The sequence below is a fragment of the Triticum aestivum genome, chromosome 2D (assembly GCF_018294505.1).
Source record: "Triticum aestivum cultivar Chinese Spring chromosome 2D, IWGSC CS RefSeq v2.1, whole genome shotgun sequence".
Lineage (NCBI taxonomy): Eukaryota > Viridiplantae > Streptophyta > Magnoliopsida > Poales > Poaceae > Triticum > Triticum aestivum.
In genome coordinates, this window is record NC_057799.1 from 496808202 (window position 1) to 496834574 (window position 26373).

At 48.6% G+C, this 26373-nt stretch overlaps 2 protein-coding genes across 3 annotated transcripts; one reads left to right on the forward strand and one right to left on the reverse strand.

The window, feature by feature from the left end:
- Positions 1-4817: 4817 nt before the first annotated feature.
- Positions 4818-6247, forward strand: LOC123054074 (atherin). Its single transcript, XM_044477752.1, has one exon. The coding sequence runs from the start codon at positions 5391-5393 to the stop codon at positions 5979-5981; it is 591 nt and encodes a 196-aa protein (XP_044333687.1). The 5' UTR covers positions 4818-5390; the 3' UTR covers positions 5982-6247.
- Positions 6248-9859: 3612 nt separating this feature from the next.
- On the reverse strand, positions 9860-12508 carry LOC123049699 (cationic amino acid transporter 6, chloroplastic). Of its 2 annotated transcripts, none has more exons than XM_044472584.1 (4): positions 11831-12508; positions 11387-11609; positions 10781-11313; positions 9860-10692 (listed from the first exon to the last, which is right to left on the reverse strand). In XM_044472584.1, exons 1-4 carry the CDS (start codon positions 12186-12188, stop codon positions 10124-10126), a joined length of 1683 nt encoding a protein of 560 aa, XP_044328519.1. In that variant the 5' UTR covers positions 12189-12508; the 3' UTR covers positions 9860-10123. The 2 variants fall into 2 exon arrangements, with proteins under 2 accessions (XP_044328519.1, XP_044328518.1); XM_044472583.1 differs by having other exon boundaries at positions 9860-10665; positions 10751-11313.
- Between the last annotated feature and the right edge of the window lie 13865 nt (positions 12509-26373).

Consider the following 26373-nt stretch of genomic DNA (forward strand, 5'->3'; position numbering starts at 1 on the left):
GAAGAAATAGATAGGTGAAAGAGATGGTTGAAAATACAAATTATAGAGGCTACATAAAGCGGCAATAAGGCTTACCAAACTGTGTTAATACCTTCTCTGTGCTGCAACAACGAGGTGTTGTGAATCACCCGCACTAACTTGGAATTGCCTGATTGGTTGAATAAGTGATAATAACTATGTTTAGATCTGGAGATCAAAGTTATGCAATTTTGGTTGGCTACTCTTGGAAAGTGGCTTGATGTGGTCTCTTCCGATGCTGCATTGAGATGGCAGACTTTGGCAGTCTTCAGAAACAAAGCATTGGTTATAACTAAGCTATTTGTTGGCTATCATATCATCTGTTTAATATTTGTTGGAGTAGGAGTCCTTGGGTGAAATCAACAATGATGTTATTAGAACTTTTAAACGGCATTAGATCACCAATAGTAAGGAAAATTTATACATTTCAGCAAAATGAGAGGGTGCCAGTGAATCTTGAGACGGGGATTGGAAGTGTGATGGAATCAGCACTGGTTGGTTGATCTAATGCTTAAAAACAAGGGCGGGTGACTTTTTAGGACAAAGAAAGGTAGATCAGGTGGCTACTAATTTACAAGTTTTGCGTCTGGAAGAAACGTTTTCTTCAAACTGCAAGTATAAAAGCTCAGTTTAAGTTTTTTGCATTATGGACTATCAAATTGAGGCTATCGAACCTTGCAGTTAGGTCCAACTTGTTTTCAGTAGAAACATACGATAACTTGCGTTCATGAAGATTGTCTATATGTTCCTGAAGATCGCAAATATTAGTTGATGACGAACGTTTGACAAAATATCTATATTCGAAATCCTCACTCTTGCATTTTTTTCAATTTGAGCAATGAGTTATGTTAGTACAATCTCCATTGATATGTATTTGAATACTATGTTCACACTTTTAGTTTTGAATTTGAGCTGCAATGGTGCAATATTCATTGCATCTCCAGTGTGTTGTAGTGTATTCATCTAAGCTTAGCTTGAACTTACCATGCCTAACTATCTTATACTCCCTCTGTCTTAAGCTTTGCAAAAACATTCTTATATTATGGGACGGAGGGAGTAGCATCTATCATGCATATTTAGTACTCACTCCTCCCCGAATTAGTTGTCTTAGATTTGTGTAAATATGGATGTATCTAGACATGTTTTAGTGTTAGGTATGTCCGTATCTAGATAAATGTAAGACAACTAATTTGGGATGGAGGTAATATTAACCTGAGTACTGCTGCTCATATCGTATTTCAGTTGAATGTTGCACTAATATAACCTACAATATGTTGTATTTTCTCTACGCTGCCTGAGTTTGATGAAAAAATTGTCGCAAGCACTGCTGCTTCTGTTGGTCTCTTCTCCAGAGAGTGTGGGCGTAGAATGATGTAATGGTGCAGTTGTTGCACAGGCTTCCTGTACGTGAATTGTTACCTATTTTCTTTTTGACCACTGTACTATACAATGAGCATGCAATGTTAAAAAAATTATTGAGACATGTGTTGAGCTTTCATTTGCATTTTTGCCATAATTTTTTTAATCATTGGTGCATTGCTGCTGTCTGTGATTGACGTGGTGTTGCCACCTCGCTGGGCTGAATTGAGTTAGTCTCGGGTCGAAGTGAAAGCACCGGTAATTTGTCTGTGGTCGGTGGCGTGCTTGGCCCTTGCCTGTTAGCATCTCTGACCACTAGCGATTACTTTTTGTATCTTGCTCTCTGCCGTGCGGCTGTGCACCGGTAGTATGTTGGCAGTCGTCCTTCTGAGCCAATGAAGCTCATGATTAGTCCGGGAAAGAAATGGAAACACTGGTAGCATGGCCGCTACTCGCGTTGGAGGACCTGTGCGCAATCAAACAGTCTCTCATGTCCGCTGTGCAGTCTTGCCCGGCGATCGCTCTGCTCCATAGCTCTGGTGTTAACTTTCCCTTCGACTTCGAATGGTGCTGCTCCGCGTCTCGGTAGCACATGAACATGCGCCGTGGGTAGTTGGCCTCTTCCTGGTGTGCCTTCTATCCAGCCGATGAGGTCCTGCTTCACCTCCTCGCTCGCTGCCGGCTGCAACGTGCTCCCATTGACGAACATTTTTTGTGTGTGTAAGAGCATCTCCAGCCGTTCGCCCCCTAGGGGCTTGAAATAGCGCTGCCTGGGGCGCGCCGGCGAAAATATCGGTGTGGGAACGGACGGTTTCCCAACCGCCGCCTCAAGCCCATCCCAAACGCCGTTTTTTGAAAAATAAATTCAGCCAAACACGACATATATTTAGCCAAACTAAGCGATTTCATTCATATTTGTATATACTCCTTCCGCCTAATGCGTTTTTCAAACCCGCCTTTGACTATTGACAAGATTAATAGTGCATGACATGCACAATGTGAAAATTATATCATTGAAATCTCCTTCCACATACGAATTTGACGGTATGCTTTGTGTAAGTTGCATGTCATATATTATTGCTCTAATACTTGGTCAAAATTTGTCTTAAAAAACGCATTAGGCCCTATATAGATGGAAGGAGGGGATAAAAACTTAGAAAACATACTTTAAAAACTTTAGAAAACATAAACTAGAACTATTGTGCTGCCGTCCGCCGCCCCTCCTACATGCCGAAGAGTGAGCCGAAGGCGCTGTAGTCGCCGACGTCGTCGTCCTCCTTCATGCCGCCGTCGTCCTTGCTGCATCCCTGCCCTGGCTCGCCTTGGCGAACGGGCTTGGTGGGCAGCGGTGGTGCGTCGCCGTCACTGTCCTCGAGGACGATGACGCCGCCCTCGTTGTAGCCGCGGCGCCGAGCGACGATCTCCTCGAGGGCGCGGCGCTGGCGCTCCGTTTTCAGCCGGACGTAGTCCTCGCGCGCCCACTTGAGGGCGGCCTCGTCGTCGGCGGTGATGTCGTCGTACTTGCTCTTGACGGCGACGAGCCTCGGCTCCGTCTTTGGCTTCACGAGGCGGGAGGAGGAGGAGCCATGACCGCCCTCATTGATGACGAGGGCGCCGCCCGAGCGGCGTCTCCACGGGCTCGGCCCTGACGCCGGCGAACCGGTGGAGCGGGAGGAGGAGGAAGAGGACGACCCACCGCCCATGCGCCTCGGCATCCATATGCCGCCGCTCCGGTGGGGAATAGGCGCCGGGGCCGCCGGGTACTGGAGCGGCGGCTGGTTGCCGCCCTCGAGGTACTCGAGGACGTAGTGCAGCGTCGGCCCGGGGGTGCCCCACCATAGGCGGCGGCCGTCGGCGTTGTGGCGCCCCATCACCGGCATGCTGTTGGTGGAGGCGACCTGCTCCTCATGGCGGCGTTGGAAGTACGCCGCCCAGCTGGCGTGGTTGTTGGCGGCGTACTCTGGGCGGCCGCGCACCTCCTCCGGCATGGAGGCCCGAACGCGCGTGATCTCGCCGTGGAAGCAGTCGGCGTCGGGCTGCGGGGGGACGGGGACGCCTCCGGCGCTGAGCCTCCACCGCCCCGGCACGCACATGTCAGGCGGCGCCGGGTAGTTGGCCTCGTGCAGGAGGTACGCCTCCCACTCGTGCAGGGTGCGGCGGCCGAAGCCGTTGGCCGCCGTACCGTCGTCGGGGAAACGTTCTCCCATCGACGGATGTAGATGAGGTGGCTGGAGGCGGGGGAGACGGGATGGGGCGCCGACGACGAGAGAAGGACTGCGGGGCGAAGGAGAGTGTGTCCACCGGTGAGGAAGGGGGCGGCTTTTTATAGCCGCCGGCGGGGGCGGCAGACGTGTCACGTGTGTGTACGCGTGGCGGGAGGGGGGCGGCGCGTCGCCGTGCCATCACTGCGCCGCCCGTGAGGAATCAATGGAAGGCTGACCGGCGGCAGCCTTGGCATTGATTCCCCGCGAAAAAACGAGGTGATGAGGTAGACGAGACGCAGCTGGTCGCTGACTCGGCAGGCCCGCCGTGCTTTCGCGCCAAAAACGCTTCCCCCGGCGCTCCCAACATGCTGGGTTCGGCCTGGGTCCGCCGGCACCAAAATCGGGCCTAACCGGCGAAAATTGGGCTTCTGGGGACGCGACCGGGCCTTTTTTAGCGCCGACGCTAAAAAAGGGCCTTGGGGGCCTGTTGGGGGCGCGGGTGGAGATGCTCTAAACGAAAAGATTTGAACGTGCGAACCAACCCGTGGTTGATGGTTAGAGGGACTGTGGTATTCCCGGCCCACCAGGGTTCAAATCTTGATGATTGCATTTATTCCTGGATTTATTTCAAAATCTCCGGCGATGCGCATTCAGTGGGAGGAGACGTTCCTGTCGACGACGAGTCGCCTACGGTGACTTCGTAAATCTCAAGATGATATGCCGGTTGAGACTTTCGGAGGTGCTCATAGGGGTAAGATGTGCGTGTGTGCGTTCATAAGGATGAGTGTATGCACGTGTATATGAGCGCTTGTGTCTGTACTGATGTTAAAAAAAAATTTAGACGTGCCGGCGTTAACGTTTGTTTTGCCAGATTCACCGTGGCGATCCGCAGGTTGGGCTCGCCTCGCACGCTACCAACCGCACGACGCAGCATTTTTCGAAAAAAAGAAAACCGCACGACGCACCGTACCGGCCGGTCCAGTCCCCCCCCCCGGAAACACGCGCGTAGGGAGGCGCTCCGTCCTTGCCGGCTGCCGCGCGAGGCACGCCACTACGACGCCGTCCGGCCCCGCCAAACGCGACCCCACGCGCGCTCCCTCCGGACCCGGACCAGCGCAACTGTTGCAAGCGCAGGCGTGAACCACCCCTCCCGCCGCAGCACCGCGCACTCTCAAACGTCTCTGTCTCGCGTCCACGCCGGACCGGCCGCGCGATGTCGCCGCCCGGCCTCGTCGCATCCCATTCACATGCGGCCATGCGACGCTCCTCATCACTCACCCAGCCCGGTCAGCCACCAGGCGGCACGTCGGCGCCTCCTTCGCCACCACGCCGCGCGGTCACGTCAGTCACGCACGCCGCGGCAGCCGCGCCGCGCGCCACCTTGCCGCACCCGCACGCCACCTTCCCCGTACCAGGTCGCCCCGGAATGCCGCCGCGCGCGGCCAACGACACGCCACCTTCACGCCCGCACTCCTCTCGCCAATATTATTGTCCTTTTTTCTTATTATAATTATAATTTCCACGAGCATCCAGCTTTTCCTTCCAGCGCTCGGCCCAGCGCAGCCCTCCGATCCGCTCGGCCAGGGGAATCCGACGGCCACGGGGGAGGGGAGGCGAGGGCGCCAGCCTCCGATGGTCAAGGCGTCAACCCCACAAGCCGCGGTAGGCGCCGCCGCCGCGGCCGCTGCCGCCCACCGCCCGCCGCCCACCGCCACCTCCTGTAGCCGCCCAAACATGACTCCGCCTCCGTTATAACCCCCCTCCGCCTCCGCCTCCACCCCTGCCCACCCCCGCCTCGCCATCAACGCCATGGCCCCGCCTTCTCCCCCCGCCCACGCGGCCCGGCGCGTGCCGCCCCCGTGCTGGACCCCCGAGGAGACCGTCGCGCTCGCGCGCGCCTACACCGCGCGCCGCCTCGCCGTCGGCCGCGCCCACCTCAGCTCCGCCGACTGGGCCGCCGTCGCCGCGGCCGCCACCCCGTCCAAGACCGCCAGGCAGTGCCGCCACAAGGTCGAGAAGCTCCGCCGCCGCCTCCGCTCCAAGCGCCGCCGCCCCTGCCCCATCCTGGACGGCATAGATCTGCTCGACGACCCTTCGTCGTCCCCCTCCCGCTCCCACTCCCCGTCCCCGCCGCCGCCCGCCTCCCCGCTTCCCCCCTCTCCCTCCCCACCCAAGAAGAGGAAGCGGCCCGATCCCGATGAAGAAGGGTATGCCGGGGAGAGCGACGTGGTGCAGGCGGTGAGGGCGATCGGAGAGGGATTCGTGCGCGCCGAGCTGAGGAGGATGGAGGCGGCGAGGGAGTCGCAGCGGATGCGCATGGAGATGGCGCTGCGGCACCTCGACGCGCAGCAACGGCTCCTGGAAGGCCTCGTTGGCCGCATCGTCGACGCGTTGGAATGAAGCGGTGGCGCGGCAAAGGTGTCCCTTCCTTTCAAGATCTTTCGTGCTTTCTCCTGGTTACACACTCCCTGGCGAGTTGAGGTGTTAGAGCTGTGTCCTTCATATACTCCATGTACCTGTTATGGTCTGATGGATCATGGTTGTCTCATCACATAGATGTAGATGCGTAGAGAGCAAATCCTGCTGCTTTTACTGTCTTTTGTATAGTTGTCTGGCCGAGTGGAAGCACTTCTTATGGGAAAGAAATGGATCTTGAGTTTTCTTCACCTTGTACTTGCATATTGCGTTCAAATTTGTTTGGATTTATGCTGTGAGGAAGATATAATATACTCCCTCCGTCCCATAATTTAAGCTTGCAAAACGATCTTATATTATGGGACGGAGGTGGTATAAGATATAAACTGTAAAACATGGAATTCTATCAGCTATGTTTGTCCCAGCAAATGTTCTTATGGCGGTAAGGTTTCGTAAGGCGAGCACTCACCGCCTTGACGCCTAAGGCGGGCAAAATTCTAAGGCGCTGCCTGGGCGCCTTGCCGCCAAAGTGGCCGAAGCGGGACGTCTTAAAAACGATGGTCCCAGCTTGATTTAATTTTGAGACCCAATGAGGTTCTTCGTGCTTGTCCATGGAGGAGGTTTATCCTGAACCCTAGTTTCCCACCGTTGGGCTTTACGTCACGGCTGGCTGATTTAGTGAACTTACACATTATTGTGCCTATGCTTGCTCCATCTTATGGCCTCACTTTTAGTAACTCTAACCAGGGTTATCCATGGTTTGTTGCTGTGTGGTTTTTAATTTGCAGCATAGTTAGTGGGGCTTGGGCCATTGAAAAATTGAGTATCCTGTAGCCTTATTTCTATCTGGGTGGTCTTTGTAAGCAGATACGGATATAAGGGAATAGTGATGTTCAAAATCTATATTAACTTTTCTTGGGTTTATTGTTCATAGCAGTATGGAACCAAGGAATTATTATACGGCAGCACCCTGTATCTACACTTAGGTAGTTGGGATGATAAATAGTGCCCAACCCATAAGTTCTGAAATCTCCAATATGTTACTACTGTTTTTTACAGATCAAGCAAATAAGCCTGAAAGGAAGTCCTTATTAGTTCTTTTTTTGTGTCTTTCTTTTCTTTCTTCTGAACCTGCTACCCTAGCTAGTTCTTGTCTCTGTGTTGTGATTCTCTTTCAGAGTCTTTCTGACGCCCCATTTTTTGCCAATAAAAAGTAAAGAAGAAACTGTCTATTTGGACAGACTGTATTATTCCGTCCACCTACCTAGTATCAAATTCTCAAAGCAGTACGCTTAGTAGTTGCTATTTTACCCTACAAAAAGAAATGGATTCCACATTCATTTAATAATAGAAGTCAAGCATGTAATTAGAACCGCTCAAAATGTTACTTAAACAAACTATTTCCTTGCACGCAACTCTAAAGAAGGCACTGACAAACAAAGATGCTCGGGAAAAGGATAATAGCTGAGACGGGATTGGTGTGTGTTCTAGTTTTCTTATCTCTTTAAATTACTCACCCAGTAAACATATGCAGAGTTCCATTCCATATTGATTCGAGGCACTAATTTGTAACCCTACTGTCCCTTGTGAAATATTGCACATTGTAAGTAGATAGATTCAGCAGTCAATGAGGTTCTTCTACACCAGGTTCCGTTCTACCCTGAAACTGATGGTCGTCTTACGTCATGGCGTAAAAGGTGAATATGTTCTCCTGCTTCCCTTGGAGTTCTTTACACTTGCTTATACACAGATGCTTCATTGAGATTCTCCATGGTGCACATAGGCTGTTACTGCAACCTTGGGGCCATCCTTTGTTGACCACCTTTAGAATAAAGGAAGATTCTTTGGATTGTTCATAAGAACAACCATCATCTTGCTGTTATGTTTTGTCTTTTCATTTCTTTTCCTTCCTGATTATCTTCCTCGTTTTTGTGTTTGTGTACAATTCGTTCATCACTAACAAACAATTGGTTTTTGTTCTTACCATTGTCCCTACATATTAGTGCCTATCACTTGTATGTTCCTCAATTCATCCATGTGAATTTGCCATATATCATAAAATGAGTGATACAAACAGAAAGAAGAATGCTAGCTGAGTTACAAGTCGATGCGAGGTTTGGCAGCGAATAATTGTAGCTGGTAATGGCATATATCATGCACGATTACTATCGTTGCATGCATATATTTGCCTTGTGTGATGCTCTAGTGTTGTCTGTAACTGTATTTAATTTTTTATTGAAAAAACTTGTGCTGTCTCGATGTTGGATATTGTGCATAACTGTTATTTTTTGACTAAAAAACTCACGTTTCATCAGTCACAGGTATTTTATAAATATATGTATCATTCATGACAATAATAATGCTGTGATTACATCTGATTTGTGCATCTTGTTGGTCAAACTTTATGCGACACGTGACTGAAAATTTTGTAGGCATGTTTGAATGGATTATTTAACTTACTAGAATTCTTTTTTAGTTTCGTGCTCACAGGTGAGCTGAAAGTTTAGTTGCTGCTGCAAATAGTGGTATTCCATGATCTGCTACATTGAGCTTTTTGCTGCTTAAAATCTTCCTATCCAATGAGTACTCTACATGGCTACTTGAAAGTTATATGTTTATACAAGAAAGGGTTGCATAGATGCAATCTAGTACTTCCTTTTGGTGTCGATTAATTTGCCGCAGATGAAGGCAAGTGCCACTTAAGTAGAATTCAGGACCACCATTAAAGTGAGTGGTCCTGAGCATGCTTGCATCCATCCATTATCTATCTGCCCTGGATTGTTCAACAGTGAGCAACCACTTGAGATGACTAGCAACAACTGAAAATTCAGGTTTGCAGATTGACTTGATGTAATGTGCTGATTTGTAAGCAGGAAATTGCTCCATGATGCCCGGCTTTACTTCCGTGCTCCATCATGTGTGGTCCTTGAATTCTTGGTAAGATTGTGTATAATAAGCATTGTTTATATTGATGAATATCTTTTCTAAAGCTTTTCTTTCGAATCTTGCAACTTGCGAGGACCGCCTTTTATCGAATATTCCCCGAATATGCTGATGTTTTTCAAGGAAACAGAAAACTGACCTTTTGAAATCACTTGGGTGTCTCTTTTCTTTATAATGTAAATATTAGCTATTTAACTCTTTTGCAGTGAACATTTCTCCCTTGATTGATGTGGAAAATGTGTCCGAATTGGTGACATCATTTCTTGAACAGGTGGCAACTGGCAAGGTAACATTTGTCTAAGTGAACTGTTATTCTACTGGAGTAAAACTTGAGGTAGAATCTTAACTGTTTCCATTGTTACTTTGGATAAAATGTCACGCAATCCTTAGGAAAACCACTCGAGCCAGCACGTAGCTGTAGTAAATCTGTTCTCCTCTTACAATTTATCAATGAAAATGTTGTATGTAAATGTTTGGATGGAGCATTATAGCAAATTAGCTAATCATATAGAAAAATTGAAGGACCATGTAGAAGAAACTACATGTTCTTTCTAATAGAGAAGAAATAGACACCCTTGAAGAAATGAGGATTTGAACTTCTGCATCTATTTTCCCAGCCAGGTGAGCACTTGGGTCCAACTTCCAGTTTAGTTGGTTCTAGATTGTAGTGTGATTTTTCTAGTGGATTTCCTCTGTTTGTTTGGAGAGTATGTGATGATTTGAGGCACTGTTATGCCTCAGAAGAAGATTCAGTTTTAATAAAAACCGAGTAGCATGGTTGACATTATCTGTTTCAAATGTATTGAAAATTGGATGTATTTGAGTGTATCTGCTATTTGCATATTACTGGTTTCCATTTTCTCAATTTTCTGAAGCATACTTTATTTTCTTCACATGTGTTACGTTGAAGTTTAACCATATCTTATGTTTAAATAGAGGAATGGCAGATCTTTGATCAAACAACCACATGCCCTGCACTATCCTGCATATATGCCTAGAGAAAAAGCAAAGTTACAGGCCAACAGTTTTGGCCAGTGAGCAAGCACAAAAGCAGGAAAAGAAGGGATTAACCTAAAGCTAAAGCGGCCTCTCTTTTGCCCGCACCTTTTTTAGGGCAATGAACATTTCCAAGGAGACAGGTAAGCGTATGTCCATGTTGTATTATTATTATTACGATGACACCGCTAAGATAATATGTCTGCATTGGCGTCATGAATCATTGCATTGACGATCTCATTTTCCTCCGCAGTGTATGTGGAGTGCACCCCGTAGCACACGTAGAAGATGGTGATCACAAGGCTCCAGATGCCGAACCTCTGAAAGGACCTCATCTTCAGGGTTGTCATGAGGAACACATTCAGAAAGACAGACGCGGCGGCCGGCCACGGCATCAGAGGAACCGTCCACTCCGATGGCGGCCCGGCTGCGCCCTGTTGTGCCGTGCAGTGGAAGATTGCGACGACCGCCACTGACATCGCGCCGAACAATGCCATCCCCCACCGCCACTTCCCGTCGATCCTCCTTGAGAGGGAGAAGCCGACTGAGCTCAGTGTCAGGAGCAGCAGGAAGAGGAGGACGTGGAGCGGCCGGGTCGCGCCGACCTTGGCGTACCGGTGGTAGATGAGCGCGTTGGCCACCAGGTAGAAGGCCAGCAGGGTTCCGATCGATATCATCTCGAACACTATCTGCAGCTCAGTGAAGAGCGCGATTGATGCCGTGCAGAGCCCTGGATATGTATGGACAGAGCCTAAGTCTGGGATACATACACAAGTTAGTGGGAGTCATGAATTGGCAACATTGTGATGAGGTACCTAGAAAGATGGTGGCGTTCATAGGGGTACCGGTGGAAGGGTGGACCTTGGCCAGCCATGCCGGCACCAGCCTCGCTCTGGCGATGACGCACAGGTACCTCGCCTGCCCCAGCATGGCCACCAGCAGCGACGCCACGATGCCGATGCTGGCGCCGGCCCCGACGACGTTGCTCGCCCACCTCCACCCGGCCTTGTCCCTGAACGCCGAAGAGAAGGGCGCGCTCTCGGTGATCTCGGTGTAGGGCAGCATGACGCAGAGCGCGACGGACATGAGGCAGTAGAGCGCGGAGACGATGAGCACGGAGCCGGCGATGCCGACGGGCAGCGCGCGGGCGGGGTCCCGGATCTCCTCGGCCATGGTGGACGCCGAGTCGTAGCCGATGTAGCTGAAGTAGACGACGGCCGCGCCGTCGAGGACTCCCCGGACGCCGTAGGGCGCCAGCCCGCCGGGCGTCACCATGTTGCGCGCGCTGCCGTTCCAGAAGCCGGCCACGATGATGAAGGCGAAGAAGAGCAGGTGGAACGCCGTGAGCACCATGTTGAGCGTCGAGCTCTCCTTGGTGCTGCCCTTCAGCAAGACCAATGGCGACACGCTTGTAAAAGGCGTATGCGTCGATGAAATGTGTCGGTATATACCTGTAGCAGAGGCATGCGGTGAGGAGGAGGATGAGCGCGACGGCGGGGAAGTCGAGCGCGTTGTAGCCCTTGGCGATGGCCTCCACCTCCACCCTCCACGCGTTGGGCTCCGTGACGCCGCACGTCGACGCCAGGTAGTCCGTGAAGCTCCTCGCCACCGCCGCGTTCGACAGCACGTACTCCATCAGGATGTTGGCGCCCCCGAAGAACCCCACGAACTCACCTAGTAATAGTAGTATACAAACATTTGCAACCAAGGCCGGAGCCGGACAACCAAAACGATAAATCGAGCTGCAGATTTACGGTGTATTTTGGACGATGGCATTGGAAATTTAGAATGCTCTTGGCCGGCCGTTTCGGCAGTCTGTTGTTAATTATGCTGCGGATCACATGGTGGTTTTCAAGAGGAGTCGATCAGGACGTCCTAACTCGTAACGTACGTACCGAAGGTGACCCTGAGGTAGCTGAAGGCGCCGCCGGCAACGGGGACGCGCACGGCGAACTCGGCGTAGCAGAAGGAGGACAGCAGCGCGGAGACGCCGGCGACGACGTAGGAGGCGAACACGGCGGGGCCGGCTGTGTCGCGCGCCACCCTGCCGGTGGTGACGAAGACGCCGGCCCCGAGCATCCCGCCCACGCCGAGCCCCACGAGGTCGTACCACTCGAGGCGCCGCGCCATGCGCGCGCCCGACCGGTCGCGCACCTCGTTGAGCTCCTGCGCCGGCGTCCACGTCACCAGCGCCCTCCGCCGCAGCCGGTGTGGCGTCTGCGCCACCGACAGCAGCACGTCGCGCAGCGCCATCGGTGGTCTGGCGCCGCCAGCCGCTCCCTCCTCCTCCTCCTTTGCTCTTGGTGGCTAGCTCGGCGGATACAGAGAGTAGTATTTATACACCGGCGTTCATCAATTCAGCTAGCTAGCGTTGTTTTAGCTATTAGTTATTTGGACGGTGGGCAGTGAAGTCGAGAGCGTGTGCCCGGCCGTGAGTGGCAGCAGCAAGCGTGCCGTGGGGGAAGCTTTGCTTTGCTTCCATGGAGGGAGGTTGCAGCTTCTAGTTCAAGACCTGGTCTCTGTCTGTCTCTCCTGCGTCTTTTCGTACGTGCAGACGACCGACTGACTGCTCTCGCTTGCATGCTGGGTCGAGAGCGTACGTGTGCCATGTGTTGGCCTCAAAAGGAACGTCACACGAAGGCCACTTGGAACTTCGTATGCGGTGAACTCCTTATTTGCACGACGACAACATGAGAAAATGCCCCGAATAAATAAGCTAGAGAGTTTCATGAATGAACTGTGTGGAGCTCAAGCTAATTGCCTGATCTCGGATATGAACCTATGGTACGATGGATGGCTTTCGAAAAGGCTAATCTATGTTGCCACCACGTACAGAAGCTCACATGGCGGTTGCGCAGATGTCTGGTGAATATATACGCACGTACTGTGGCTAGCTAGGTGTATCGAGTAGAGTAGCTAGCTACTGTGTTTCTAAAAGATTGGGTCGTCATCGGTCGATTCGAGAAGTGCGTGTACGTAGAGCTTAAGATTCTTCTGCAGCTGTGCTGACAACTGCGGCAAATTTGACAAATTTAACCTATTGACGAAATCAAATCATAAAATGAACTGTCCGTGAAACTATTTCACGCGGCTGACCCGTGGCGCCTAACTCTCAGTCGCTGCACTAGTGCAACGCCTAGGAGCTAGGCGCTGCACACTGACTTAGTAATTTTCGGATCACACGGGTGCGACGCTGGCCGTGTAGCGCCTATCTGTGAGGCGTTGCACAGTGTAGTGTGGCGCCTTCGTGTCGGGCGTCACACAAAAAGTTCAGCCGCGTGAAATAGTTTCACGGACAATTCATTTTGTGATTTGATTTCGTTCATAGGTCAAATTTGTCAAATTTGCCGACAACTGTGGCTTGGCGGGAGCCAGCGAGCAGGGGGAGGTCAAATCCCTACGCGAGCCCCGGGGGCTCGCGGAGCCCCAACACCAGATGGGAGGGCCAAGTTGATCGAGTCGTCGTCCCCTCGCAGGCGCTTGTTACTTGTTAGGCTTCTCGCTCCCGTGAAGGATAGGTTTCTTAGCCCATCTTCAACGTCAACCGTCCACATACGTCTCGACCGTGCGGTCCTTAAAGTGCTAGTTATCGACTAGGGAGGAGGGGGGGGGTTGAATAGGCGATTTTTATGAAAGTCTTCAAAACACGAGGACTTTGAAGACAAACAATAGAAATGAACCTATTGACATGCAGTGGAAGGTACACTAGACAAGTCATAGTCAAGTAAGCAATGAAGTGAAAGTACGAAGACTATAGCACTAGGTAGTATGGATCAGAATGGAAGATAGTATAAAGCCAAACAACAATAGTCGTCACATAGTGAAGTCAATCAGATCAGACAAGCAGAGAAAGACTTCATGAAGACAAACTGTGAGTAAAGAGAGGGAGGAGATAGAACCAGTTGCTTGGTGAGGATAAGAATTTGTTCGACCAGTTCCAGTTGCTGTGACAACTGTACGTCTCGTTAGGAAGGCTGAGATTCAACTCAGAAGACCGCGTCTTCACCTTATTCCCCTTGAGCTAAGGACACTTAGTCCTCGCCCAATCACTCTGGTAAGTTTTCAAGGTAGACTTCCAAACCTTCACAGACTTTGTTCACCGATAATCCACAATGACTCTTGGATGCTTAGAACGCGACGCCTAACCAGCTGGAGGATTCACAGTCCTCAAGTGTAACAAGTCTTCAGATCACGCGGACAGAAAGACTTCAGTGATGCCTAACACTCTTTGGCTCTAGGTGTTTTGGGCTTTGTCCTCGCAAGGATCTCTCTCTCAAATGCTTCAGAGGTGGGTTGCTCTCAAACGACAAAAGCCGTGCAATAACTCCGAGCAGCCACTAATTTATGGTGTAGGGGGTGGGCTATTTATAGCCAGGAGGCAACCTGACCGGATTTGTTCGAAATGACCCTGGGTCACTAAGGAACTGACACGTGTCCAACGGTCAGATTTCAAACACACGCGACAGCTTGACTTGGGCTACAAGTAAAGCTGACTCATCCAGCTCTGGATAAGATTTGCTCTCATTGTCTTGGCTCGAAGACATAGGATTTAGTTGAGCATCACTTCAGTCACTCTGACTTTGTTCACTTGGACCCCACTTAACAGTACGGTGGTTTCTATGACTCAACAAAGAAGAAAAGGAAACTACGAAACAACTATGTCTTCGCACTCCATAGTCTTCACGTGATGTCTTCTCGATGTCATAGTCTTCAATTGTGAATCTCTTCACAGACCACCATTGTCTTCAATGTCTTCACACATTTTTAGGGGTCATCTCTGGTAGGTAAACCGAATCAATGCAGGACTACTACCTGTGTTATCCTGCAATTCTCACAAACACATTAGTCCCTCAACCAAGTTTGTCGTCAATACTCCAAAACCAACTAGGGGTGGCACTAGATGCACTTACAATCTCCCCCTTTCTGGTGATTGATGACAAACTGGTTGAAGTTTTCAACGGGGATAAAAGTATGTGAAAGTTTAAGGATTTAAGACATTGTCGTCATAAGTAGCAAAAGGCTCCCCCTGAAGATGTGCATATAAGTAGTTTGCTCTTGAATGCAAATGCACATGGCAGGTTTTACTTGTGGAGATCCTCTTCAGCTTATGAAGACAATTCATCATGCAAAAAGAGATATAACGAAGATAATGACATGCATAATGAAAAATGGACGCCTGCGGAATGACTTCATGCGGAATTTATCATCGCATCACAGAGTAGCAGAAAACATAGCAGACGACCATCGAGTTTAAGTGTTACAACCCAAAGAACCAAATGTATCAAAAAACAAGAGTTGTAACCACTTGGCAAAAATATAGCAACCACCCATATGGACCCGCTTGAAGACTATCAACTCATATGCTTCTCCCCCTTTTGTCAGTAAGGACCAAAAAAATTTGAAGACATAGAGTGTCTACTCGTGCCCATCAGGAGTAGTAGAAAGGTGCAGGGTCGACGTTGGAGTCCGGTGGTGCAGAAGGGCCTGGTGCAGTGTCGAGATGCGGCGAAGTCATGGTTGGTGAAGTGGCATCGTCTTCGTCATCGACGACTCTCGCAACAACAGTTGCAACCGAAGATGAATACTCAGAGCCTTCTATGGAAGGAGTCCGACGCAAGATTCCGGGGAGGCGTGGAATCAAATTTCAAGCGCTCTGTGAAGCCATCTTCGCGAAGATCGTCTTCGGAGCTTAGCAATGTCAGACTCTTCCAAGACCTCCGACAGACTTCATGTGATACAAATGCGTTCTTGGTGGTAAGATTGCGCATGCGATTAACGTCCGCCAAGAGGCTCTGCATCTGACGCTTTAGCCAGTCATGGGGTCTATCTTGTTTTTGATGTAAGGCCACAAGAAGCTCTCGGTCATTGAGTACACGAGATCGCTTTTGAGGCCTTTGAGCAATGGTGCTTTCAGTGGCTTCAGTGGTTGCACGATGAGGTGCACGTGTATTTCCAGCCAGAGGATAGACACGAGTTGCAGCAAGAACTCCCTCAATTGGTTGCGAGAAGCTTTGGCGATCAACATTATGAAGATAAATTGGCTCCTTGGCAGGCTCAGGGTAGATGGCGTCGACAGACATATCAACCTCGGGCAAGAAGATAAGATGGTTACGCGCTGAGGGATGATAGTTGATAGAAGAGTGAAGCTTGATTAAGCGCATCACCCATGGAGCATAAAACTTTAAGCCAAATAGATCAATTCCAGTTGCAACAAGTTGCCTGATGAAGAAATCTTGAGCATTGAAGCTGATGCCATTGAGAATATAGAACACCAAAGTCTTCATGGTGCCTTCAAGTTTGGCTGCAGTAGAATGTCCCTTGACAGGCCATAGAGTTCGCCTCACAATGTGATAAATGGTAAGGGGCAGATACTCGAGGTCCTCGACAAAGAATTCCTTGGGATATTCTGCGTCTTGTGGCAATGGCTTCATCATGCTGAGCATCTGACTCATGTTTGGCTCAGGCTTCTGAAATATACTCTCCAGTGCATTCCTGTGTAACTGACAACCAGGTTCATAGAGCTCACCTGGAGTGGGCAGGGAAGTAAGCTCGATGATATCTTGAGCTTTGGCTTCATGATGCACATCACCTGTCATCCACTCAAGGACCCAAGTCTTCGGATCCTTGTTGTAGCCACGGATGTGAAGAGTGGCATAGAACTGCAGCAGAAACTCTTCATTCCAATGCTCTTTGTCAGTGACAAACTACAGAAGGCCAACATCTCTGAAACAGTCTAGAGCTTCTTCGAAGCAGGTCAGACCAGCAATGGCTTCACAAACCAGACGCATGTGTGGAAAGATGCGCCCTTAATTGTATAATACACATGAGTAATAACCGCGCTGCTGATAGCTCCAGAAGCGATCAGATGAGATCTTTGGCTTCGAGTAAGGGTTCTTGGCACTGTCAAAGAACGTGTTGTGTGCCCTGAAGCTGTTTACATTGAACGATCCTGGCGATGTTGCAGCACCGGGAAACCTTGGCAGTCTGGGCTTTGGCTTTTGGACCTGAGGCCTTTGCTCCACATGATAATCATATTGTGGTCCGGGAGCAGGAGGAGGAACCAGAACAGGCCATCAGACAGTGACAAGTTGGCTGCGATCATATGCCTGCTCAATAGTGTGAGGCCTTGGGGGTGGAACAGCAGCTTCGGCATTGACTGTGGCTTCAGGTTGCATACTAGCTTCAGGCGCCACAATGTCTTCAGCCATGACAACGTCATTGGCTTCAGCAGTGTTGTGTGTGGCCGCCTCAATGTTGTCAACCTCCGTTTCAGGAGCAGGAGGGTCGGGCATAGACATGTTCTCCTCGGGAAAAACTTCTTGAGTGACAGGGGGTGTGGCAACTCTTTCTTCTTCTTCTTCTTCTTCTCGTGGTTCTTGATTGTCATCGGCTGATGCAGCCGGAATGTCGTCAGCATCTTTGGCTTCGGACTCAGAGACATTCACGGTTGGGGTGGCTTCAGGAAACACTTGACGTGCTACTGAGTTTTGAGGCGCTTCCCCTTCCGGAATGCTCAACATGGCGACCTGTGGCCTAGGGCCTTTGCGAAGCCTGCGGAATGCGGGCGACGCCTGTGGTGATGGAGTGGTCTGCACCATGTAGTCGTCGTCAAGCACCGGAGTGGTGACTTGAGGTGGTGGAGTACTGGGTGTGTCATCATTACTTGGGGTCTCTTGTTGAGGGCGATCAACCCACAAAGCATCCTGAGCAATTGGCGTCAAAGGACGACCAATGCTGATGAGTTTGTTGTTCGTGAGAACAGGCGATGATACCAGTTGGTGCTCGATCTAAGGAAGGACTTCATCATCTTATACATTGTCATCATGACCAATGTCTTCAGCTGTGATGGGGTCGACAGCTGGAACTTCTTCATCTTTAGGAGCCTCTGTAAAAGCAGGCTCGTGGACTACAAGTTGACGCTCTTGGTTGGTAGAGGCAGGATGAGCAACAGAGATGGGCTCGAAAACAAGTGGCTCAGAGGCCGCAGCACGATCTTTCTTCGAAGACTTCTTTAATTTCTTCTTTGATGGAGCATCATCAGAAGTATTCATGTGCTTGCGCTTCTTGGCTTCGGCTTCAGCTGCCCTTGTCTTCTTCAGTTCTGAAGCTACTGAGGGGACCTTAGGCTTCGAGCCTGTCATGCTGGTAGGGAAGACAATCCAAGGTGCTTCCTGCCTTGATGCTTCAGCTTGGGCCACAACAGACTTCTTCTTTTGTTTGACAGCCATCTTGGGGTCAATGCCAGGATGCCCAAGTGCCTTGCGCTTCTCTGCCTCATTGTGAGCTTGAACACATTTAGCTGCGAAGTATTTCATCCTCTCTCTTGAACCTTTTACTTCCTCACGTTTCTTGTGAAACTTTTCTTTGAGCTCATGCAACGTCTCCTTGAAGCTTTGAACATCTGCTACGCTGAGCTGGGCCATGTTCTTCTTGAATTGAGCCTTTTCATAATCAATTTTGTTCTTCAGCTCGACAATCTTCTGAGCCAAGGCCAATTCATCAGCAATGGCTCCATGGAAGGTGAGACTGATGTCAATTGGCAGTTGAAGATCATCAATGCTGAGACTGGGGTTGTCAAACCATTCGTCGATGAAGTTATTCAGAATATCTACATCAAAGAGGGGCAAATCGTTGAAGATCTCCGCCTCTTGCTTGCTCTTGATCAGAAGCTCAAGGGCATCATCACCAAGATCTTCATCTCTGGACAGATCAATGGTGGCATCCTCATTCCGCAGAACGGCAGCAGGGATCAGTACTTGCCCAGAACTCTTGATGGGCTTCTTCTTCTTCTTAGACTTCTCTGTCTTCTTGGAGACACAAGAAAGATCTTCAGATTGCACACTGGCTTCAGGAGGTGCAGTGGCCAATGGCTTCGCACGCGAAGCTTTTGGTGCGGCAGAGGGCTTTGAAGCCTTTGATTTCTTCTGCTTCTGCGGCTTAGGAGGAGCTGGCGCTTCATCAGAATCTGCATCATCAGCTGAGTGCTCCACGGCGGCCCCCTGAACAACTATGTGGGTGAGAAGGCCGTCGAGGTTATAGAAGGGGCCAATCACATTAGGATTGGCATCGCGGGTGCCATCAGCCCTTGGAGCAGATGGACCAGGGTCAACGTCGAGTCCAAATGCTTTCTTGTTTTTAGCCGCAAACTCCTTAGCAAACTGGAAATTGCGCTTGAAGAGATTGTCCTCTCGACACCATAACGGTGATGATGGGTCGGCATTTTCTGGCTGCGGTCCACGGACCATGCAGGGGTAGAAGCCTTGAGCAATGGCTTCAGACTGGGACTTGGGCAGTAGACCTCGGTATACAATATCTCCCCATGGCCGCTTGATGGTATTCTTTTTAGCATACTCAGCGGTGACAAATCTGTACTCGAACCATTCCTCTGCCCAATATCTTCGAATCCATTGGATTCGAGTCTTGCACCGATTGTAATTCTCTTCAGGATCTGTCTTGTACATTTCAAAAAGATCTAGTGGCAAATCCTTGGCTGTATCCCCACGGCGCTGCCTGCCGCCCTTTCTAGCTGATTTCTCAGTTGCCATTATATTCAAGCTGAAAGGCTTCAAAACTGTGAATGGCTTCCTCTTGCTGGTCAGACAGGAACTAGCTTCTAGTGAGTGAATGTGACGCTGTAAGAACTCTGCAAATGAATGCAGACTATGAGAACCAAGGGATTCTCCCACGGACATGTACCTGTGACAACATTAGAGGTGCGAGGGAAGGGAAGAGGTCATATGCATTCTCAGAAGATTTTGAAGATAAATCAGTTTGAAGACATTGACCTCATAGCGCGAAGACATTCACTTATTTGATGAGAGTTGGTTCCAGATTTGTACGAATCCAAGAATAAGTACAAGTGAGGAATCTAACTAGTTGTGAAGCATAAGTGAATATACTTGGCAAGATATGAGATGCAGAAGTTGACAGATCCAGTTATGGAAGTTAAGAAACCACTTTTGGTTGAAGTGGATGGATCTGATGGATCAAAAAGGCAGTAAATAGTAAATTTTAATTACCCTTGACGAACTGCTAGACGAGGCGAGGAGGAGGCCGAGCAGTTCAATCTCCCGCGCCCTATCTTGGCGGCGGAAGACACCTACGGTGGCGGCGGAGAGGACGGGGTCCGCAGCCGGCGTGAGGATGGCGTCGAAGAAGTCGCGGCAGCTAAGCGCTTCGTCTCCGGCGTCGACGCGAGCTAGCGGAGGCGCTAGGGTTTGTGCGAGGTGCCGAGGTGGAAGAAGAAATAATGACCGCGGTGAGTTGTGTATATATAAGGAAAGGGACAACATAGCGTAATTATGCAGGTGCCCCTGGCGGTTCACATCTGAAGGACACATGGCATGCATGCAACACATTGGAAGTTGTTCCATGTTCCCACGCATGCCTGGACTGTCGGGTGGTCGTTCCGGCTTCTCCGGGTTTCAGGCAATAAGGATATAGCATTAAACAGATTCAACTTTTTTCTCTGTATCTTCTGCTGACAAGGACGCAGAGAAGACATTTGACAGATTCAATAGAATGCATATGATTTAGATAGATAGAATCTGAGGTAGAAGCATAGAAGAGGGGTTAGGGTCCGATCACATTCACTTAGATCAAAAGATTCAAACATGAAGACATAGCTATAAGTGAATGCTGTAGAGGACAGAACACAAATATATGTATATATCAGTATAAGGCCAAATCAACATTGCGAAGATAAACATGAAGTCAAATCAATGTTGAAGACAAACCAAATGCGAAGACTTTGCTAATGTGATGCCAAATGAAACACTTCAAACAAGAGATTGGTGGTGGCGTTACCCACCGTATAGGAAGTATTAGACCCAGACACGGCGCACAATTATCGTGGCGCTCCGAAGTCAAATTCCGCATTAATGTATCCACACTTAGAGTGTATGTCTTCACTGATTGAAGATATACTTTACTTCCTGTGTTGCACATCTAAGTCATCAACATGCATAAGCGTTAGGATGTGTGTCCAATCACATGACATTCGAGGATTCTAAGATATTTAGCTCACACCGCAACTTGCAAAAACTTTTCTCATCCAAGGGCTTTGTGAAGATATCTGCCAATTGCTCTTCTGTGTTGATGTGAATGATATCAATATATTCCTTCATGACATGATCTCTGAGAAAGTGATGACGGATCTGAACGTGCTTTGTCTTCGAGTGCTGAACTGGGTTGTTGGCAATCTTGATGGCGCTTTCATTGTCGCAGGAAAGTGGCACTTGCTTCAGATGGATGCCATAGTCCTTGAGAGTTTGCTTCATCCATAGAAGCTGAGCGCAGCAAGATCCAACAGCAATGTATTCAGATTCAGCAGTGGAGAGAGACACACAGTTCTGCTTCTTTGAAGACCAACAGACAAGAGATCGTCCAAGAAAGTGACATGTGCCTGATGTGGACTTGCGATCAACCTTGTCACCAGCATAATCAGCATCTGAGAATCCAACTAGATCAAACTTTGAGCCCTTTGGATACCATAATCCTAGTGTTGGAGTGTAAGCCAAATATCGAAGAATTAGCTTCACAGCTAAGTGATGCGATTCCTTTGGTGCCGCTTGGAATCGGGCGCACATGCAAATGCTAAGCATGATATCTGGCCTAGATGCACATAAATAGAGTAAAGAACCAATCATGGAGCGGTATACCTTTTCATCGAACTCTTTACCATTGTCGTCGAGACCCATTTGACCTTTGGTTGGGATTTGCGTTGTGTACCCTTTGCAGTCTTGCATACCAAACTTCTTCAAGCAATCTTTGAGGTATTTCTCTTGAGATATGAAGATGCCGTTGCTCTGTTGTTGGATTTGAAGACCAAGGAAGAACTTCAGCTCACCCATCATGGACATCTGATATTGCTCTTGCATCATTTGCCCAAACTCATCACTGTATCTTTTGTCAGTGCAGCCGAAGATAATGTCATCCACATAGATCTGGCACACAAACAGTTCACCCTCGTATGTCTTTGTGAAGAGAGTGGGATCCAAGGAACCAGGTTTGAAGCCTTTGCTCTTCAGGAAGTCTTTGAGTGTGTCATACCAAGCACGAGGGGCTTGTTTGAGGCCATACAGTGCCTTGTTGAGCTTGTATACCATATCAAGATGTTTTGGATCTTCAAAGCCAGGTGGTTGTGCAACATACACTTCTTCTTCAATCTTGCCATTGAGAAAGGCACTCTTCACATCCATTTGGTACAGGAGGATATTGTGATGGTTGGCATAGGCTAGCAGTATGCGAATGGCTTCAACCTAGCTACCGGAGCAAATGTTTCATCAAAGTCAATCCCTTCAAATTGAGTGTATCATTGAGCTACGAGATGAGCCTTGTTTTTGACAACTTGACCATGCTCATCTTGTTTGTTGCGATAGATCCATTTTGTGCCTATGATATTGTGCTTGCGAGGATCAGGAGACTTGACCAGTTCCCATACATTGTTCAGCTCGAACTGTTGAAGCTCTTCTTGCATAGCTTGAATCCATTCAGGTTCCATGAAGGCTTCTGCAACTTTCTTGGGTTCAAATATAGAGACAAATGCAAAGTGCCCATAGAAATTTGTTAGTTGTGTTGCTCTTGAACGAGTGAGTCGACCAGGTGCATTGATGCTATCAATTATCTTCTCAACCTGTACTTCATTTGCAACACGAGGATGAACTGGACGAAGATTTTGCCCTTGCTGATCATTGTCTTCATCTTCAGTATTGGCTTCAGGCTGAGCAGAGTCTTCAGGTTGATTTGGTGCAGAAATGATAAGTTCCTCTTCAGCCTGTGCCTCTGAAGGTATGATTTCTCCAGTACCCATAAGCTTAGTCGATTCACTAGGAGGGACTTCATCTAGCACATTTGGCAGGTGCTCTCTTTGTGAGCCGTTAGTGTCATCGAACCGCACATCCACAGTTTCAACCACTTTATAGTGAAAGAGGTTGAAGACTCTGTAGGAGTGCGAATGCTTTCCGTAACCAAGTATAAAACCTTCATGTGCTTTCGGTGCAAATTTTGAAGTGTGATGTGGATCCTTGATCCAGCACCTAGCACCAAATACTCTGAAGTAACTGACGTTTGGCTTCTTACCAGCTAGAAGCTCATAGGATGTCTTCTTTAGAAGCTTGTGAAGATAAACACAGTTGATGACGTGGCATGCCGTATCAATGGCTTCAGGCCAGAACTTCCTTGGAGTCTTGTACTCATCAAGCATCGCCCGAGCCATCTCAATGAGTGTTCTGTTCTTGCGCTCCATGATGCCATTCCGCTGAGGTGTGTATGGAGTTGAGAACTCATGAGTGATGCCCAATGTATCAAGATAAGTGTCGAGGCCCGTGTTCTTGAACTCTGTGCCATTGTCACTTCTGATGTGCTTGATCTTGATGCCATAGTTTTTCATGGCACGATTGACGAATCGTCTGAAGACATCCTGCACTTCATTCTTGTAGAGGATTATATGCACCCATGTATATCTTGAATAATCATCAACAATGACGAAGCCATAGAGACAAGCAGTGGTAGTAAGAGCAGAGTAGTGAGTAGGGCCAAATAGGTCCATGTGTAGCAGCTCGAAGGGTTGAGATGTCGTCATGATTGTCTTCGAGGGATGTGAAAGTGCTAATTATCGACTAGACGGGGGGGGGGGGGGGGTGAATAGGTGATTTTTATGGAAGTCTTCAAAACATGGGAGTTTTGAAGACAAACGATAGAAATAGACCTATTGACATGCAACGGAAGGTAGACTACACTAGACAAGCCATAGTCAAGCAAGTAATGAAGCTAAAGCACGAAGACTATTGGCAGCTAGGTAGTATGGATCAAGATTGAAGATAGTATGAAGCCAAACAACAATAGTCGTCACACAGTGAAGTCAAACAGATAAGACAAGTAAACAAAAGACTTCACAAAAACAAACAGTAAATAAGTGAAGGGAGAGATAGAACCAGTTGCTTGGTGAAGACAAAGGATTTGTTGGACCAGTTCTAGTTGCTGTGACAACTGTACGTCTGGTTAGGGAGGCTGAGATTCAACTCACAATACCGCGTCTTCACCTTATTCCCCTTGAGCTAAGGACACTTAGTCCCCGCCCAATCACTCAGGTAAGTCTTCAAGGTAGACTTCCAAACCTTCACAGACTTCGTTCACCGACAATCCACAATGACTCTTGGATGGTCAGAACGCGATGCCTAACTGGCTGGAGGATTCACAGTCCTCAAGTGTAACAAGTCTTTAGGTCACGCGGATAGAAAGACTTCAGTGATGCCTAACACTCTTTGGCTCTGGGTGTTTTGGGCTTTATCCTCGCAAGGATTTCTCTCTCTCAAAAGCTTCGAGGTGGGTTGCTCTCAAACGACAAAAGCCGTGCACTAACTCTGAGAAGCCACCAATTTATGGTGTTGTGGGTGGGCTATTTATAGCCACTAGGCAACCCGACCCGATTTGTCCAAAATGACCCAGGGTCACTAAGGAACTGACACGTGTTCCAACAGTTAGATTTCAAACACACGCGATAGCTTGACTTGGGCTACAAGTAAAGCTGACTCATCCAACTCTGGATAAGATTTGCTCTCATTGTCTTCGCTCGAAGACATAGGATTTGGTTGAGCATCACTTCAATCACTCTAACTTTGTTCACTTGGACCCCACTTAACAGTACGGTGGTTCCTATGACTCAACAAAGAAGAAAAGGAAACTACGAAACAACTATGTCTTCGTACTCCATAGTCTTCACGTGAATGTATTCTTGAGTCATAGTCTTCATTGTGAATGACTTCACATACCACCATTGTCTTCAATGTCTTCACACATTTTTAGGGGTCATCTCTGGTAGGTAAACCGAATCAATGAGGGACTATTACCTGTGTTATCCTGCAATTCTCACAAACACATTAGTCCCTCAACCAGGTTTGTCGTCAATACTCCAAAACCAACTAGGGGTGGCACTAGATGCACTTAAAATCTCCCCCTTTTTGGTGATTGATGACAAACTGGTTGAAGTTTTCAACGGGGATAAAAGTATGTGAAATTGTAAAGGATTAAGATATTGTCTTCATAAGTAGTAAAAGGCTCCCCCTGAAGATGTGCATATAAGTATTTTGCTTTTGAATGCAAATGCACATGGCAGGTTGTACTTGTGGAGATCCTCTTCAACTAATGAAGACAATTCATCATGCATGAAAGGATATAGCGAAGGTAATGACATGCATAATGAAAAATGGACGTCTGTGAAATGACTTCGTGCGGGATTTATCATCGCACATGCGGAATTTATCATCGCATCACATAGTTGGTAGAAAGAGGTAGCAGACGACCATCAAGTTTAAGTGTTACAACTCAAAGAACCAAATGTATCAAAAGCAAGAGTTGTAAAAACTTGGCAAAATATAAAGCAACCACCCATAAGGACCCGCTTGAAGACTATCAACTCATATGCTTCTCCCCCTTTTATCAGTAAGGACCAAAAAGGTTTGAAGACATAGAGCCTCTACTCGTTCCCATGAGGAGTAGGTGAAGTAGCAGGGTCGTCGTTGAGGTTCGGTGGTGCAGAAGAACTTGGTGCAGTGTCGATGCACGACGACGTTGTGGTTGGCGAAGTAGCATCATCTTCATCATCGGTGACTCTTGCATTGACAGTTCCTGCAGAGGAGGAGTACTCAGAATCTTCGAGTGAGGGAGTCCGACGCAAGACAACATTCCTGGGAGGAGTGGAATCAAATTTGAATCTCTCTGTGAAGCCATCTTGTTGAAGATCATCTTCAGAGCTTATCAGTGTCAGACCCTTCCACGTCCGCCGAAAAGTTTCGTGAGTGACAAATGCATTCTTGGTGGCAAGGTTGCTAATGCGATTAACATCCACCAAGAGGCTTTGCATCTGAAGCTTCAGCCAGTCGTGATGCTTATCCTGTTTTTGATGCAGGGCAACGAGAAACTCTCAGTCATTGAGAACACGAGAACGCTTCTGAGGCCTTTGAGCAATTGTGCTTTCAGTGGCTTCAGTATGGGCACGATGAGGTGCACGTGTATTGCCAGCCAAAGGATAAACACGAGTAGCAGCCAGAACTCCTTCAATGGGTTGAGTGAAACTCTGGTGATCAGCGTTGTGAAGATATATTGGCCCTTAGCAGGCTCTGGGTATATGGCTTCGACAGACATATCAACCTCTGGTAAGAAAATAATGTGGTTGCGTGCAGAGGGTTGATAATTGACAACAGAGTGAATCTTGATGAGGCGCATTACCCATGGAGCATAAAACTTCAGACCAAATAAATCAGAGCCAGATGCAACCAGTTGCCTGATGAAGAAGTCTTGAGCATTGAAGTTGATGCCATTGAAGATATAGAAAACCAATGTCTTCATTGCTCCTTCAAGCTTCGCTGCAGGAGAATGTCCTTTGACAGGCCATAGAGTTCGCCTGATGATATGATAAATAGTGCGGGGCAGATTCTCC